At 42.5% G+C, this 19,597-nt stretch overlaps 1 protein-coding gene across 2 annotated transcripts in view; it reads right to left on the reverse strand.

Moving 5' to 3' along the window:
- Positions 1 to 19,597, reverse strand: part of GABRB3 (gamma-aminobutyric acid type A receptor subunit beta3) — an 887,545-nt gene that overhangs the window by 244,280 nt on the left and 623,668 nt on the right. For both annotated transcript variants that reach the window (XM_069204276.1, XM_069204277.1), the window contains one exon: positions 1,305 to 1,525. In XM_069204276.1, the coding sequence (XP_069060377.1) occupies positions 1,305 to 1,525 (221 nt within the window). The remainder of the gene's footprint in view (positions 1 to 1,304; positions 1,526 to 19,597) is intronic.

The raw sequence follows: 19,597 nt of genomic DNA on the forward strand, positions 1-19,597 counted from the left end.
TTGGTAGCTACAAAAGGCAGAGTGAAAGGGATGGCAGGCTGCTGGGAGGCCGAAGGACCTGGCGTTAGCCCGAGATTTCCTTATAGTGCGCCAGCATCAAATCTGCTGTGTCTCTGAAGAGACAGGAGCCATCAAAGGGCATATCTAGAGAGGAAGCTTGGTCATCCCCGAAACGCCATATGTCCTCAGCCAGGCATGGCGCCTCAGGGTCACTGTCTCAAAACTGCTCTGCCCAGCAAGTCGTCATGTCAAGTCCACAACGAATTGTGAACTTTGCTGCATCCCTCCCATCTGCAACAGTTCTTCATGCACCTTGACCTTGCTTATCCCTAGCTTTCACTGCTTTCTCCTTGCTTTCCTCCTTTTATGTGTGCCTTCGCCTTGCTTTTCCCTCGTTTTCACTGCTTTCCCATTGCTTTTCCTGTGTTCTGTGTACTTATCCTGGCTTTTCCCTCGTTTTCACTGCTTTGTCATTGCTTTTCCTGTGTTTGGTGTACTTATCCTGGCTTTTCCCTCATTTTCATTGCTTTCTCCTTGCTCCCCTCCACCTTTTTTGTGTGCCTTCTCCTTGCTTTTACCTCGGTTTCACTGCTTTCTCCAGGACCTGCAAGCACCTGGATACCCTGTCGGGGGGTTAGCCATGCTTTAAAAATCCTGATTAATTGATTGATGGGGTTAGCTTTATCGACCATTAGGATTTGGTGTCAACTAGATAAAAGTCCGATAAATTATTATAAAAACCATAGAACGCTAAGGGTCTATTTGTTTTGTATTGCTGTACTTCTTATTATAAAACATGACTTCTGATTGTGTTTGTGTCAATTTTCTCATTACATTTTATTCTTCTACTTACATTGATTTTAAATTGCAAATTCCATATTTCTAAACTATATTATTGCTTTAACATTACTACGCACTAACCACATGGATTTCTTTAAGGAAGGTTTTGCTCTTAAGCCAGGATACCAAGGATGAGCCAGGTAGTCCTCATAAAAAACAGGTTACCCTTAACTAGTCAAAATTCTTGGGCTTTCCAGGACCTCAGCCTCAACAGTGATCTGTCTCTACCATAACATAACATTTAGTGGTTGTTATAAGTTACATTTTGCCTAACAATGTAAACATTTAAAGCATAAGATAGTGAACTAATAAGTCAATACAAACACAGCATATCAATCAAAACATGCAAAGAATTAGGACTGTCCTTCTGAGAACCTATTAGTACAGTGGGTATCTAACAGTTCTGTAGTATTAGAATCAGTAAACGGTAGGTGGGAAGATGATTTTAGATATTCAAAACAAACCTGAGGCTGTACAAGACTGCTCCATCTGGGTGGAGGCGAATCATGCGATTCTTCACAGTGACTCCATGCACAAACGACTTTTTATCATTTAAAAAATAAGTGTCCGGCACCCAGAGCTGATCTGCTACTCGATTGTCAAGGGTAAGATTCAGAGGGATTCCTGTATAAGCCAGCCTCTTATCTCTCCAGAACTGTTGGAAGTACATTGTTAGAGTATAATCCTAGGAAGAAATAAAGACATATCTTTTGTTAGTACTTCAAAGGAAGAGTTTAACTTCAAAGTCAAATCTATTGTTTATTAATTTTACTTCATTTGCAAGCAGATGAAGCACTTCTTTTCATAAAATTAAGAATAATACTCATATGCTAGTAAAGAGTAATCACTTTCAAAATCTTGCAACCTAATCATCACCAAAATAACTTTTAAAAGAACGTACAGTAATGCAACTTGTTTGTTTAAGCATCATCAATGATGGGTACCACATCACTAAAGGTTGCATTTCTGTTGAAACAAAGCAAATAATCACAAATGTCTCCCTTCTTCAATCAAGCTAACATTACCCCGTGCTTTTTACAACCCTATACGGTATAAAAGTGAATATAGTCCTCTTTCCCCTGCCACCTCAATTACAAATATGACGCCATCTCATTAGTTTATATGTTGCCTAAGCCGGGACATTAACAATACATATGCTGCCTACAGCTGCTGTGATGTAACGGTTCACTCCACATCCAACCACTGTCATCGTGAAATAGGTTTCTATAAACCGCAACCCATGGAATATGCACATTTGCATGAGGAAGAAAGAATTAAGTAGCCCAGTGCACCATAAACATGCAGTTCAGAAAACTATTCATATGTACAGTGGTATCTGAACTAGTATTTAAAGAAAACATACCTTGTTTGCACAACCAAAGCCAATTGCTCTCCCTGCTGTCAATGATCACCTCACTTTTTCCACAAGAGATCTTCCCAGCAAAGGCACTGGTGTAACCCATAAGGCCCATGAGGGAAACCCTGGGCTAATTCATAAAGAGAATCATAAATCCATATTCACTGTACTAATACTCAAGACAAACTAACAAATTATGCCTATGTACAAAACGTATCAGTAGTACAACTGGAAAGTGTACTACGGAGTCAAATTATGTTTAAAGGTTAATTCCACAACCTGTAATTGTACATAGTGTATAAGTCAGTCCTGTGGAAAGCAGGTCCAATGTTCAAATTCACATATTTGTCATTTTTTTTCTCCATCAGGAAAACATTTTCCCTGTAGAAAAACCACTTGAGCCTACACTTCCACATATTCTGGGCACTGTGTGTTGCCCTTTCCACCATGGAATGGTACTATTTACTTCTGCCAGAATAAACGTCTGACTATTTCCAAGAACAAAGGGTGTTGGACAGAAGTATGTGAATGCCCACAAACCCACAAGTTGCAGGACATTCACATGCTTTCAAGGTTAACCTTGCCTTGAATCTTCCACTATTAATAGTTTGAATGAGATTTACCCTTTCGTAATTGTACAAAGGTACAGCGTACAAGTATATATTATTTTGTCAATGGGTGTTATGCAGAAATGGAGCCATTTTAATTCATGTAGAGTCACAGCCATGTTTTTTATTTTTATTTTGACCCTATCCTTGATCCTCTGACATGTGTATTTTTGTAACATCTGAGCTTTTTATTTACAAAAATATGAGAATTGTGGTTTCACGAGTGTGAGAAAACAGGGCTAATTGCAGAGGCCCCCTAACCTTTTGCCCCATCTTTCACTTTTTGCTAGTGTTTTCCTGACTTTTAATGGTGCCCTGGATACTGCTAACCAGTCCCAGGGCCTGTGCTCTGTGTAAAATGAGTATGCAAATTAGGCTAATTATAATTGGCTATGTCAACCTACATATAAGTCCCTAGTATATGGTAGGGCATGTAGGTTTAGGGACCCCAGCATAGGTAGTGTACCCAATGGTGCACTGCTGAGGTGCCCAATGTCATTTTAAAGATAGGCCTGCCTTGCTGGCAGCTTTTAAACTAAAGTTATATGCAAATTCGACCTTGGAATTAAAAGTACTTCCAAAGTCTTAAACTACCTTATTCTTACATATAAGTCACCCCTAAGGTGTACCCTATGTGCCCCTAAGGTTGGGTGCCATGTAACTATAAGCAGGGGCCTTATAAAAATAGTTTTATAAGCCCGGGTGAGGTAAAATAGGCAAATTTGTTTTTCCCTCACTGTAGTGAATGGCCTTCATAGACTAAAATGAGAAGACTTTATTTTAAATAATAAGGTCCCCTTAAGTGTCAGATACCTTGAGTTTGGTATCAAATGAATTGTTATAATAAATCCCACAACTTACAATTGTTAGATTTAATATAACTAGTTCAGGTAAAGAGTTTCAAAACTTCACCTGAAAGTTGCCAACTTCAGCTCAGTAGTGCCCTTATCTGACTGGCCAGCCTCTGGGAGCCTTGCCAGGATGCCTTGATGAGGTGTGAGGTGTCCCGGGTTGAACACAAAGGATGTGCATGGGGGAGATCTGCCTCAGCAGATGAGGAAGCAGGAAGGGGGGAGGGTGGCCAAACTGGTCTTCAAAGGCAGAGAAGGACATTTGGAGCAGCCCAACATCTCCCTCACATCCTGCAACCCCAGACAATTAGGTGCCATCCTGATTAGATTAGGAGACGGCGGGAGAGGAATGTGTTTAGGATTATTATCAGCCAGATCTAACCTCCAAAAATCAGGAATGTTGCTCCCTGGGACTGATTTTTGCCACACTTCCCCGGAAGTGGTTATCAAAGGGGGAAGGAGCCTACCTGTGATTGGATACCAAGGACCCCCCCTGTTTTTCACCCAGGAGCAAGGGTAAATATGGCAGAGCTGCACCCACACCGCAAATCCCTACAAGGAACAAGACAAAGAAGAAGAAGGACTGTCCTGCTGGACCCCTGACCTGCACCTGAACACTGCACTTTGAAGGAATGCACCCGTTGCACACTTGGGATTCACTACTAAAGGACTTTGCCTGTCTTCTACTGCTTCAAGAAGGGACTCCCTATTTGCCACAGGTACAAAGGAGCTGTTCAGAGTCCCCTGCATCAAGTCCTGCAAGCAGAGCCCAGCTGGCCAGCTTCCAGTAGCCATTTGAGGATTCTGACAAGGTGCATTCTAGGAATTGTAGTCGGAAATCCCAAGGAGCAACTCAGAGCTTCTGGAACCTTGGATCAAGTTGTGGACACTCCAAAGACCCCAAAAGGACCTCAGGAAGAAGATCCAGAAGTTTGGAGACGCTTGGAGCTACGCCATAATTTGAAGAGGTGCATTGTGGGTGTTGTAGTCCCAGACCCAAGGGACAAACCAGAGCCTCTGAACCCTTGGCTGGTGCTATGGACCACTTTCCTTAATCAGGAAACACTTCTGAAAGGAAGTGTGACAGTGTTACGTCGAGGGTGGCCTGAACTCTGGACTTTGTCCCTTTCCGGTGTGACCTTTTTTTAACCCTTTGAGGGCTAGTTGCTTCTATGGGCTAGAAAACATTATTTATTTAAAAATTCATATCTCCGGTTCCCCTTATCTGATTTTAATCATTTTGGTGCCATTTTAAAGATAAACAAATAATCTATTTTCATAAATTGGTGTTGGAATTTTAGTGTTTTACTTATTTGCTTTTTTGTGATTTTTAAATCCTTTACACACTTATCTCCTAAGTTAAGCCTTGTTGCTTGATGCCAAGCTACTGAGGGTTGAGCTGGGCTTAATTTATTGAGACCTAAGTGGAGGTAAGTGGCCTATTGTTAAGTGTAGTACTTACCTGTCCTTACAAATAATCCACTTTCCAACAACAAGATAAAGTGGCAAAGATTCTCCCATCACTGGAGTGAACATCTAATATTTAATCCCTTCCCGAATATTGAGTCTTTATAGGTTTTTGTATTCAAGAACCAAGTAAAAATGCATTGCACAAACCCTACCAGTTAGACCATTGCAGGAGAACAGCATTCTCAAGAGAAAGTCACCAATAACCTTCAGAAAAGAAAATGCAAGAAATGTAAAATCCTAGATACTGGCTGTCCAGTGAGGGGTGCTAAGAAAGGAAAACCAGATGGTGCCTAGCAGCCTGAAAACTTATTGGTGGGCCAGAACACAGTTTGGCCCAAGCAACTAATATGGTGTCTCTTCAGTGCTTCATTGAATGGCAGGAGAGGTTCTGAAGATGACTGCCCAGGCTGAGAACTTCAGTTTCAAAGCGCCTTGACCTCTACGGTAGGAAGTTGCAAGTCAAGAACTTCGGCCACCCTGCACCTTACAATAGCTTTGGAAGTGGATTCTTTTGTGGCAGGCTCTGGGGTTGGGAATGGAGCTGTCGCTGGGGAAGTATCAAGGACACCAGCCTCTTACAAGTTTTAATTTCAATGGTCATCTTGATAGGGCCCAACAAAGTCATCACCCGGGTCATAATCATTCTCTGAATCTGTTCGGAAAAGGGGAATGCAGAATGTTGATAACCCTGCTGTAGCTCACAAGGTGTAAGATGGGGGAAAGTGGGAAAAGGTCAAAAGAAACAATTGGATCATCCTCCTTCACCCCCTCACGTGGCAAAGTCAACATGCCCAAGGCCTGCATGGGTCGTGGTGCCAGAAGCAGGGTCAGAAAGAAGCCAGAAGTAAGATGGGCTTCGAGGGTCCAGCTGGCGCTGAGGGCAAACCCTTCGACAGTGTCCAAGTGGAAGACCTCTCAGCTTCAACAGGCCCATAGGCCAAAGAGCCGGAGCATGGCGCTGTGGAACTGTTGTATCTGGACATGGCATTTATGAAAACCTAAAGCTCAGGTTGTACTGGTGGGCCCTAAAATCGGCTGCTAAGATGGTCATCTTCAGAAGCGAGATCAAGAAGGATGGCACCGCCCTTGTTCCTGATCGAGCTAATGTGAGTCGCACAAGGCAGTGTACCCCCAACTTGGACTCTTTTGGACTTGATGATGTAGCATTTTCCCTGATCGCTTTTGAGTTCATCGATTCGCAGTCTCCACAGGCCTTGGAGCCATGGCTGACTCCAAGCACCACAGACACACCTATTGAACATTTGTCACAGACTTTGGTTTTTAGGGAGCAACATCCCCTGCACAATGAAAGTTTTGGCAAAAAATCAAAGTATGACTCGGAGAGACAAGGAGCTCCGGATATGTTTCTGGTGGCATGAAATAAAAAGGAACAGACTTTAGCACACAAGGGTGGCGTCTGTATAGGCTCCATATGTCACCTATGACCCTTTGGAGAAGTGAGGTACTGCTGAAAAATCTTCGAATTGAGTCTGAAACTCGGGGAATATTCCAAAGGTGAGGTAACTGTGGTTAGAAGTCTCTATCAGAATATATACTACTTTATTAAGCTGATCCTCATAGTACCTCTTGTAATTTCAGAATTCTACCTTAGCACTGAACCTAGTCCCAAGAAATATATTGGATGGGACCACAAGATCTAGTCCTTAATACAAAAAGTACATTCTATGTTGTGGCCTCCATTAAAATGACTTCTGTTCTGTAAGTTTTAATCTCATAACTAGATTTGTATCGTTGAAAATTGTAAAAGTTTTCAAGCTTTATTACTCTGTTCTTTTCTTGCTTCCAAAATGACAATTCAATGTGCATGTAAATAGACTTTAGGTGCTAGATTGCTAGATACCCATTTTTTACAGCTGTCCATTGAAAATCATGTTAGAATCTCTGCCATGATATATTTTTCTATGAATTTGACAGTAAATTTCGAATGAGAACAGAGCAAAATCACTAGTCTCCCTTCAGCAGCATGATAAAACTTTAAAGATGGGTGTCCCTTGCTCACTGCACCAATGGAACTAAGCTGTACTCACCTGAAGAAGCCCAAACAGGCTAAAGGTGGTCTTGCTTTTCTTGCATTTCATTTCATAAAGTACTTGGTTTAGACGTGTGAGCTGGGCTGTTCCAATCGGAGAAGGACCAACACTGATTTGTATATGGTTGGGTCTAATCTGAGGTGGGATGACAGGCAAAAAAATGATGAATTGTTACGGGGCCCTGAGCTATCACCAGTGGCTGAGATTAATACAAGAATTCCATCCATTACCTTATTTTTTGTTGCTGTTGACACCCTTAGTGTGACGGGTATGGCCAGACCTGGTTCCTGTGCTCACTGTGTCACTGGAACCAAGTCACGCCCAACTAAAGAGGTCCAAATAGGCTGAAAGTAGTATGGGTGTTCTGCTTCAGACAGAACCTGGCTTGGCAGTTCGGGCTGGACTGTTCCTATGTGGAGAGGGCCACACGCTGATTGGCATATAGATGAGTCTAATATGGGGTGGCCTGGTTGGCAAAAAAATGGTTAAGTGGGATGAGGCCCCAAGAGATTACCAGTGGCTATGTTTAATTCCATCGGTCCATCCTTCACCTTGTTGTTTGCTGCATATAAGAAAATCAATATGGACTTTTCCTTCGGAAACACAGTAAATCCTTTAATTTTCCAGCCATATTGAATGAACCAGTATTTTTCTAATGTAGTCTGGGTTCAATGAACAGTATCACAATATTTTCCTTTATAAAAATAATTTGCAAAAATTACATTTTTGTTGTTGGAAATAGCAGCTTGATAATCATTTTATTAAACATATATTACTTCCCCAAAATAACAATACCATTTAGAAAGACATTAAATAACTGACAACAAAATAAACTTAAAGAGACATCTATATCAGAAAAACATGAAAGTGGTCACAGGTAATTTGCAACATTTTCACTAAATTACACCCAGGGAGCATATCAACATATACAGCATTTTATACAACAGTGAAAGAGCATAACATGGCAGTGCCATTATGCCTGTCAAAACATATGAGAGGAAGGATAAGTTACCTACCTGTAATCCTAGTTCTCTTCTAGTAGAATCCTCATCAAAGTCATTAAAGTCATTAGCACTGAATAGTCCCACCCACCTGCAGTGTGTATATATATATATATATATATATATATATAGTATGCATCTAAAGATTTCTGAAATAAATAAATATATGTATATATATATATATATATATATATATATATATATAAACAAGTATGTACATACATCTATGCAGCCTACATAGGCTAAAAATGTCTAATTTACATGATGTTTTTATTTAATAAACATACCACCAGACTCACACATTTCTGAAAGTCAGAAAGGGTAGAGCAAAGAGTGCATACATTGTGGGGGTGATTCTCATTGAGGCGGGCGGCTATGGGAACCGCCATATGGCCGCTCCGCGGTCGAAAGACCGCGGAGGCCATTCAGGCTTTCCCGCTGGGCTGGCGGGCGACCGCCAGGAGGCCGCCGCCAGCCCAGCGGGAAACCCCAACCCACGAGGAAGCCGGCTCAGAATGGAGCCGGCGGAGTGGGTATGTGCGACGGGTGCAGTTTGCACCCGTCGCGTATTTCAGTGTCTGCATTGCAGACACTGAAATACACAGTGGGGCCCCCAGGCACCCCCTACCGCCATCCTGTTCCTGGCGGGAGACCCGCCAGGAACAGGATGGCGGTAGGGGGTGTCAGAATCCCCATGGCGGCGGACGAGCAGCGGGAAGTCGGCGGGAGACCGCCGACTTTCCGCTTCTGACCGCGGCTGAACCGCCGCGGTCAGAATGCTCGTGGGAGCACCGCCAGCCTGTTGGCGGTGCTCCCGTGGTCGGTGTCAGAATGACCCCCTCAGTCTTTATTGATGAGAAAAGTGCAAGAAAATGCACATACAATATTAGCCAGTAGGCTGCATTAAAGCACAATCAAAGAATACTGGCACCATGCTTTTAAGACCTCCAGGGCCTCTTGTACCCCATCATGCACCAGAGGTGAGAGTGAAGTGACAGTTTGTTGACAGTTAGGTTAGTACTTTTTTTACGGTGATATGCAGAAACTGGACACCACCATGTATTAACTGCTGTATAATAACTTCGTCCGGGGAGGTGGGCAGGTTGATTATGACTTTGATGAGGATTCCTGTGGAAGAGAACTAGGATTACAGGTAAGTAACTTATCCATCTCTTCAAAGGTATCCTCATCAATAGTCATAAGCACTAAATAGAGTAGCAAGTCCATCCCACACCCCAAGAGCTAGCAAGCAAAAGCAGTTGAACTGTTTATTTAAAGAGGTTTCTTAAGGAGGCCTGCCGTACTTGGGTATCTGTGTCGGTATCTGAATTTAGAAAGTAATGCCTTGTGAAAGTATGCACCGATCTTCAATTAGCAGGTTTGCAGGTTTCAGAAATGGGAACAGTTTTTAGTAGGGCTGCTGTTGCCACCTTCCCTCTTGTATGGAGGCCTTTGGGCCTGGCAGTCAATTGTTTGTCGGCCAACTGGTAAGTGAACAAAATGAAAGAAACTATCCATCTGGAAATGGTTTGTTTAGAGGCAACAATGTCGGTTCTTACAGGACTATAACTCACAAACAAATTATCAGACTGCCATGATTGTTTGAAATCCTGGCTTGAAACAGCTACAGCCTTATCAAGAAGATGAGCCTGCACTCATGTGTAGGACATTACTAAGTGAGCAGGCCAAGTCATTGATAAATTAGCAGGATTGGCTCAAAAATATGAGTTAGATATAAATAAAACCAAGGCTTTACAAAGGAGCTATTGAGTGTGTTTCAGTGAAAAGGACGTTACTGAATGAGAACTCCAGGACTGGAAACCTAGATTACAACACTAGGAAATGGAATTAATTAGAGAAGTGGGAGACCATATAGGCGAAAAAGAAAGCGGTGAAGAAACCTTTGGGTGAACTGCCCCCCAATTTGAGCAGACGGAGGTGTTACAACCTTCCCCTCAAGAGAAGTGCCTGGTGGTGGTTATGTTCATGTGCCGTGAATTGTAAGTGATCTTGCATCATTTACAAATGATTTCCCAAAGTTGCAAGAGAAGCCAGTGGAATGGTATTGACAGGTTGGAATGTTTGTGAAAACTTCACAGGTGTTGTGGATTGAGTTGAATACATTGTTTGATACTGTCATTCTAAGTGATTTGTGGACTGAGTGTATAATAGCTGTTAATGGCCTGAGACAAAACTGATTAGGAATGTAGTAACTAAGGGCCCTTCGCTGTTGGTGATGAGGAAATATCAGGAGGTCATGACATTCCTGAAAGGGAAGCTGCCTCTCAAGATGTTGATTGGGTCAAAATTGATAGAGCAACTCAAGAACCAAAGGAGTCAATCCATGCTTACTATGAAAGGCTGTTACCAGCATTCAAACAGTACATTGGTATGAAGACTTTAGAGGCAAAAGATATGGGACGTTTTGTGTTGAGGTTTGTTACAGTATTGAGGCCATAGGTAAGTCTCATGATTCAGAAGCATTTCATCTGTTTGCAGAATAAATCTATTGATGGAATTTTGCGTTGTGCAAAATATTGCCATGATGAAGCAGAATAAGTTGAAGGAAAAGTTGATGCTTGCCCAAATGAAAGCAGCTCAAAAGACTAGCCAGATACCAATGCGGTAAACAATGCCCATAAAATGCAAGGAGTATATCAAATGCCACAGAATCCAATGCAAGGTAGAGGTTGAGGGGTCCCAAAAGACCCTGGTAAAGGAATGGATGTAAATAGTCTAAAAAGATCAACCCCTTGTCACCTATGCAAGAAGCTCGGGCAATGGAAGTGGGAATGTTGTTTAAACCCAACATACAGGTCCAAAATGCAGGATGTGTGCCTTCTCACAATAACAATCCTAGCCAGATACAGGGTGTCCAAAAATCCAGGAGACAAATTTTCAACATACCCCAAGCTCCTATGATGCAAACTCCCCAACCCCTGATACTACACCAGAATGTTGTTGGATTATGACACAATGTAAATCAGGGAATGCGAATGAATGCAAATGGGGTACAGGATAATAATCTGATTCAATAGTTCCCTTTGTTTGACACAGGTGAAAGAAATGGCTCTGATCAGTCAGCTTGATGGTGCCTGAGAGGGGGAAAGTATGCATACTTGGCGCATCCTTAGAGGTAGACCAGAGCGGACCATTCATATATAGTGAAGTGGATGGCCATCCTGTGTCATTCTTGATTGACGCTGGTCCTATCCATTCTAATCTGAGAACAGTAGAAGTCCCAAACCTACCCCTATTTGGAAAAACTGTCCAAATTGTTGGCGTAGAGACTAAACAAATGACAGCTCAAGAAACTGCCCCAGTCACTGTAAATATAGGATCTTTTGAAAATGAGCACAAGTTAATAATATGTGATCGCAGTCCAGTGAATCTCTTGGGAAGAGATTTACTGTCAAAATTAAGTTGTATCATCTATTGTACCCCAGCAGAAACAGACGTTCATATCCAAATTGATGAAAAGTGAAACACGTTGCACCCTGTTGACTTTGTTAACAGTTGACAACTTGCCTCCAGATTTGAGGGAAGCTGCTAAACTTGAAGTGCAGGATTTCACAGGAAAAGATCTTGGACTGATAAAAGGTATAGAGCCTGTACCGATTACTATTAAACCAAATGCTGCTTTTCTGAAAACCCTGCCATATAAATTGACCACTGAGATGACTGCTGGAATAATTCTGAATGAGATATTAGGAAGTCCTTGTAACTCTCTCATTATGAGTCTTTAGAAACCAAATGGAAAGTACAGAATTGTACAGGACCTCAGAAAAATAAACAATATTGTTGTCCCTCATTGTCTTAGGGTACTGAATCCAGCTGTAATATTGTTTTAGATTCCATGTGAGACTGAGTGGTTCACTGTCACTGATTTGCATCAAGCCTTCTTTTCGCTACCATTGCATGAGGCTAGTCAATTCCTCTTCACATTCGGGCTCCTGATGAGTTCCACAAGGGTATACTGAGTCACCACTGATTTTCAATCAGATCTTAAAGAAAAATGTGGAATCCTTGATCATGCCAGGTAATTCAGTCCTGATTCAGAATATCAATGACCTCATGGTGGCATTGAATACTCAAGAAGCTTGTAAACAGGATACCATTACATTACTGAACCACCTGGTTGAGAATGGACATAAAGTATCGCCAGGAAAGTTGCAAAACCCTGCCAAGTCAGGATCCCAACCTACATGGTGCAATGCCACATAATTGTGGTGTTTTCCATGAGGTCCTGTATCAGCCTCTTGTTTCAAGGACAGCAGGAAGGCTTTAAACACCAAGAGTAAGGCCCGCAACTCCAACTGACTGATGTTATGATGGCCTCTGAATCCACTGCTTCCAGATGTTTTACCCGAACATGCAGTGATGTGTCTGTCACCATTGTAAGCTCTGAGTAGGGTAGGGAGAGGAGTCTGCCCTGTGTCATATTATGGTCAAACATCTTCAGATCTTGCAGATATTTAGCAGTTTCCTCTGAAACTTGGATGGACCTGATATCTTCCCTTGGTGCAGTGCTCACTGAGACTTCAGATCCCACTACAGAGCCCGCATATGCCACTTGGCATGTTTGACGAGCAGGATGCATGAGGCCAATTGCCCAAGAAGCTTTGGACCCATCATCAATGAGACCTAGACCGAGGCTGAAACATCAGGGTTGTAGCCTGAAAGTTCTGTACACTCTGATACGAAGGAAAAGCCCAATAATGCACTGCACCCCGAACAAAAGGGAACCCCTATAAAGGAGTCAGGTGTGACTTTGGTACACTGATAGTGAGCCCAAAGAGTATTAGGTTTGCAGTCATCTGGAGGTGGCCCATGACTAACTGTGGCAAGCCCACCTTCAACCGACCTTGGTCAAGGTGGGGGCAGACTGGTACACCTGAACTCTAAATGTATGCTGCGACCAGTGCCATCATCTTTGTGAATACCCAAGGATCACTGATGAGGTGAAAAGAGAGCAAGCAAGCTGAAAATGCTGGTAACAGATCTTGAACCACAAGTTGCACCTGTGAACCTGCAGGACGGTTTAACAGCATTCTGAAGATCTAACGCTCCTATCAGCCTCCTGGATCCAAGGAAGATAGAACCTAGGACAGCATGAGACTCTTGAATGTGTCCTTCGAAGGAAGAAATTAAGAAGGCGAGAACAGGATGAAGGCATCTGCCCTTTTTGACACGAGAATATAACAGCAGAAGAATCCAGTTGCAATTTTTGAGGCAGGGACTCTCTCCATGTTGCCTTTCACCAAAACAGCTTGAACTTCCTGCAGCAAAATGGACGGGTGCTCCTCAAAAAGCCTCTCGATGGAAGTGGAAAATGCATTGAGTTGGCAAGGTATGGCATGGTGGTGCCCCAATGAAATATCTACAGGATCCACCAGTTGGATGTTATGATCTGCCACCTGAGGAGAAAATGACTGATCCATCCTCCAGCAGAGTGGATGCCTGCCTTGAAAGGCAAATTAAAGCTCTGCTGCAGAAGGGGATTGCGGGCTAGGAGGTTCACTGTCCCTGCAGACCTGGACACTATCTGGTGGGTCCTCTACCCGAACCCAAAATTACTGGAGTGTTTGTTGCTGGGTTTTGACAATGCCACAAAAGGGAAAAAATGGTTTGGGATACTCCTATGTTGGTGTGGAGAGACCGAGGGAGTGAGCTGTGGCTCTGCTTTCTTTAAAGCACTCTGGGGCAGAATTGGCCTAAAAAGCATACCCAAGAAGGACGCCTATAGGTCACAAAAGAAGCCCATAGATCTCACACATTTCTCAAAAACCTCAATTCGCTTTGATCTTCCATCTGTGAGGTCGTATGAAATGGGTTTGGGTTAATACTACTAGTAGTGGCCTGTACTGCCAGGCTCTCAGGAGTAAGGTCCTGTGTCAAAAAGCAAGGTCATTGAGACCAGGTCTACAGCGTTGTGCAACTGTCTAATTACAGGTCAGCAGGCACAAGGTTTAGCCAAGGTGCCCTTTAAAGAGTCAGTCAAGGCTTAGTTGAATGCAGCAAGGGCTTGGACAAGGTCTGTGGGCAGTGAGGACCATAACAGAAGGCAACAGCCCATGTCAGAGGAAGGGTCCAATCCACTGGGCTCCTCTACGTCCAATAGGATGGCCCGACCCAGTGGTGTGTGCCGGTAGGATGCACTGCTTCGGCACCTCAGTGGCCTTTTGCGGATTGGAGGCTAAGTGGTGCAGCAGTTTGCTGGAGGAATATCCCAGCATAGGTTGCTAGGCACTTGCAGACCCTGTCGCGCACGGATGCAACTGGCGTTAGGCCTGTGAGGCTTGTGCCCTGAGGAAGCTGTTCATTTTGATTCAGCTGCAACAGCTACTCCAACGAGCGAAAAGCAGAGGTAAGACAGCTACCAAGATACCAGTGCTGCTACCAGGACTACCAACTGCTCACTGCTCACAGTGGTTGTTAGCAGCATACAGCCCTGCAGATGCAGATCAGTGCCTGCCGGAGGAGGGAGTGAACAAGCTCAATGAGACTGGCCTGCAGGCTGCAGAAAGTAAGGCTGCCTGTTTTGCTACCTGTTTTGCTCTGTTGTGTTTTTGAGATCTTGCTCTTCCTGGGTACAACTCTATAGGTATGCACCCAGCTCTCTTGCTCTTTTGATTTCACTGCTTATGTCCAATTAGAAAGTGTAAATATCCACAAACTGTGTAGGAAATTCATCCCCATCATGTCCATTGTCACCAATAGCAGTCAGGTTTGGGAATAATCTGATACAAAAGGTTGATGGAGACCTGGAGGGCGGCTCCTAGGCAGAGGTGCTGTTTTGTCTGAGTCAAAGATAACCAGGGCTGGCTGTAGTGGAACTGTTCCAGGATGTGACTTCTGTCAAGATGTATTCGATTTGGAGTCAGACAGAACAATTGGATTGGTGCCATCATCAACGTGGCAGGAACCAGTGAGGATTTTGGTGCAAGACAAAGGATTGGCACTCAGAGACAGAGCAAAATCTGAAATAGGTTCAGGAGGCACAGGCTGAGGTGAGGATCGGTTTGCCAGCAGTAACTAGACCGGAGGTTTCTGTAGAATCATGGGGAATCAAAGGCTTGGCAGAGGGATCCGACAAGGAACCAAAGGTGTGCAACATGGCTTCCTTGAAAACTCAATATGCTGGCATGTCGCCAACAGCCCAGGAAATTCGGGTTGCATCGGTCACACTTGCAGAGATGGCTCCTCAATGGGGGAGCAAGAGTGAGAACAAGGGGCACCTTGATGTCCTTGCGGCTTCTCACAGGGTGAGTAGTGAGACTGGAACGAGTCCAGCTTGGTTATGTTATGTTTCTTCTTGGACTTTGACAAAGACTTATCGTGGGAGTGGTCCCAGTGTAGGAACAGGTGTATACTCTCGACTTCAATCAGAAGTGAGGCTTACTTCATGTAGTGTTCAGCATCATACAGCTTGGCTTTGCGATCTCAGATCACCTTAAGATGCATAAGGAAGGAACCAGCTCTCTTACGGCTGGGAGTCATGGTCTGAACCGAAACACCAAAGACACACCTTGTGGTAATATGTGACAGACATCTACTTGTGACAGACTCTACAAGGTTTAAAAATTTGTGGTTTTAGGAGGGGACATGGTCCATTACCAATTAGAAAAAAACATTTTAAGAAAATGTTAGGAGCGTCCTACAGATCCATATAGGAAGGCGAAGAAAGAAAGGGACTGACCTCAATGAGCTTGGGTGGGTTTATATGCTGTTCCAGGCACCACTTCCGGTGGAAAGGTTTGGACACAGAGCTGCCCAACGCTACCTACCAGTGTGCAGAGGCTATGGCAAAAAAACTCTTCAGGAACTAGTCTGGGGATATTCTAAATATTGGGAAACTGCAGTAAGGAGTATCATTCAGAAAGAAGCAAAAGAAAAGCTGTTTGTGTACAGACGTCAGAAGACTGGGCTTACCCCCACCTGTGAGGCAGGCAAAGGGTATTATGTTCTGAGTCTGCTCTCGCTTAGTTCTGCTCATGGGTAGAGAACTGGGTGGTGTATAAAAAATAATGGTATGGCCTACTGGGAGGCTGTGCATTCAAGAAGGATACTCTGAGCAGATCCTGCCAACAATAAACTCCAGGTCCAAGACCCCTCTGAACTCTCATGAGGGTTGGAGAAGTGGCGCTTATCTTCGAGGTTGAGTATAACTTTCCTCATGCTTCGTTGTACCCCTGCTAGACAATCAAGCTTTGCTGCTGAAGCAGCTAGGCTCACTGCTCTATTGATTCATAAATTTAATTTTGGCTTACTTATTTTCCACTTTGAGAGTTGCTGAGAGATAGTCTGGCTTTCTCAGACCTATTCTGGAATATCAGTTTGAACAATTACTAAACCTTAAACTTAGTGGTCAACGACTTTGGGGCTATTGTACAATATTTTAACTTTTTTGGAAAGTAACAGAAAAGATTCTATCATGAAACATCACTTTTTACGATATGTATTTGTGTTGAGCATTTAAAATAATAAGTGCAGTTTAGGCAAAGATGCAGTTAAGTTAAAAACTAGTAATCACAGAGAGTTAATGAACTTTAATTATTTTTTCATCTGTGTAAATCTGAAACCTAAACTCATTCTAAACAGAGGGTGCTTAAACTTGAAGTTGAAGGTAGTTATTTCTTTCACAGAAGGGAAAACAAATGCCCCTGAGACTACTTATATCTCACTTCATTCCAGTATGAGGAGAATCAGGATCGTATCAAGAACACAGAATTGGTTATAATTATGTAACTTTCAGATATAGCAGTCTCTGTGACAGATAGATGCTGATCCTTCATTTTATTAAAGATATCATATTTAATTTTAGATGCCAATGTCAGCTTGTGTATATATCAGGACCCAGAAGAGGGACAAGGCAGAAGAGTGGTAGCCACCTTCTGTTTTCTCACTTATGCTATTCCCTTTTCCCAACTTCATCTATTTGTCTCACATATCATACTGTAAATAATCAGTAGCATTTGTGATGAGTGGTGGAAAAGTTAATTGCCTCTTTTGGATCTGGATCGCAAGGTTGGGCGGTTTCTGAAAGCAGAATGCTTTTTTTTGGTGTTTGATTTTAACTGAAAAACGATCCAAGAGGAAAGCGACAAACCACAACCAGATGGTAGAGGAGGAAGTGGTCAGCTTATGTATGAAATCTAGATGGTTTATATCTGGATAAAATGGAAGATATTAGGGAAAGAGAGAGGGGCCTCAGGTTCCACCACTCTTAAGCAAAGGACAAGGGTGTTGGAAGGTAGCTTTTGTCAACAATAAAAGAGGAAGATGCCTTGGAGCGGTATTGTGAAAACAAATAATTGAGATTAGGATAGAATGGTCAGAGGTATCAATTCCCAATTCAGCCTAAAAAAGGTAAATTAAAGAAACAAAAATTGGGAAGGTGCAGGGTGCTAGAGAATGTCATAAATCATAATGGCAAAGGAGGGGTGAGATGAAGGGAATGAGGTAAAACACGATTTAAATGTAAATTCTACATACTCTGGGTAATGGTAGATCAATGCAAATTTGTCACAGTACCAGGAGGATAATTGTGTGTTAACATTTACCGCAAATTAGCAATCATTTACTGCCCTTTCAAAACAGCTATGCTACATTCAGTAACAAAACCTTTGACAAAACCTCACACCTTACCCTCAAATAAAGTGAATGATTCTACCTAGCTATTTCGATACATGTTCCAACAGGTTTGACACTACGGCCATTATCTAACATGGACTAGGATTATGCCAAATATCCTGGGTATCACCAACACTTAGGGAGACCACCTCACTCCAGGTCTTTATGGATATGGTGTCTCAAGTCCTGAAATGTTCACGTACAAACCACTGACTTCAGGCCTGTTGGTCAAATTAGTTCAGGAAAAGTAAATGAAGGCTACAACACGTAGAACGCAGGCTATTAAACATAACTCCAGGACTGGAAATAGTGTCCATATTGGCTTGGAGAGAGGTAGTGTCCCTGTCCACACTACTAAAATGTTGCCTATAAAGAGATACCTAAGACCATCAAAGTGCTTACTCAGTATTTATATAACTATTCACATATTGACAAAAAAATCACTATAATTTAAATAAATATAGTAAGGTAACACTGAATAATGGGGGGGGGGGGGTTCACTAAGGGGTTATGAATCACATAAAATAGACAATAAGAGCAAAACCTATGATGACTGCACTCAGATCCCTGTGGAGAAATACATCCTTTTTATTCATGTTTCACACATCTTTAATGTTATGTTATTGTCACAGGTGCACAGTAATAGAAATGCAAAGGCAGTAATTGATATTTTATATAGGAGTTTATTAACTTTCTGTAAAATATTCGCTTCTATAGTTTTTCCTTCTATAGTTTTTCCTTCTGGCTTTCTGGAATTATCTTCTGTTGTCTGCCTTGTCTGTTTCCTCATGGGCTCTTTATCCTATTCATTCTTCTCTTTGCAGGGGATGACTCAGGAGGTGCATGTCAATGGGTCTGTCCTGATGCACATAGGACTCGCCAAATCTCTGTAGGAATTTCCCTCACTCACTTTAACTTACACACCGACTTGTTGACCATGCCCGATCAACCAACTAAACCAGACAGATTACAACATATAACACTTGTCTATATACCACGGAGTCTAAGACCACACAGGGTCCGTACATCACCAACAACCACGTGGACAATTTTTTAGCACAAAGCGCCACACACATATGAAGTTCGACGACTTCCCTACTCTCATACTGCGGAGAATACACACTCCTACTAAACCTCAACTGGAGTACCAAGACTCCCTACTTTCCTCACATACATCACAATTCACCTGCGGTCTGCATATGCCTTTGCAAGCGCAACCTACCATTTTCACACTATCTCAAAGATGCAGAGAACATACCCAACTTTACTAGCGGGATCCAGGATCTGGGAAAGTCATTTCTGGGCTTAAGGGGACATCATCTTTGCTACAATTGCCATTTCAGAAAAAAAATATCAAATCTCATAAAATGAATAACTAACCCTAATTTAAAATACTACCATAACCATTGGTCACCACATAACTAGTTTTCCAAGGAAACTAACCATCCTCTGCTATCAAAAACTGCTAGCGTGCTTGGTCCTTAGTAAGTAAACTTACAAGGGGACGTGTATAGGTCGATGAACCTTTTGATTCGCATGGAGTATCCTAGCTTAGTAGTAATCAATGCGCATCAATTGCCAATACACAAATCAATAATCAATAAACAAAAACATTAATCTTCAATGAATAGCGTTAACATCTCATGAATAAGAACAGCTCATTTATACGTTTTATAAATTTTATTTCCCTATTTGTTACAATTCTATGTCATAAGGTTAATTCAAACTTTATTCAATCAGCTCAGAATCAATTTATTAATGATCACCAATAACATAACCTAATGAA

The sequence above is a fragment of the Pleurodeles waltl genome, chromosome 8, assembly GCF_031143425.1.
Source record: "Pleurodeles waltl isolate 20211129_DDA chromosome 8, aPleWal1.hap1.20221129, whole genome shotgun sequence".
NCBI lineage: Eukaryota > Metazoa > Chordata > Amphibia > Caudata > Salamandridae > Pleurodeles > Pleurodeles waltl.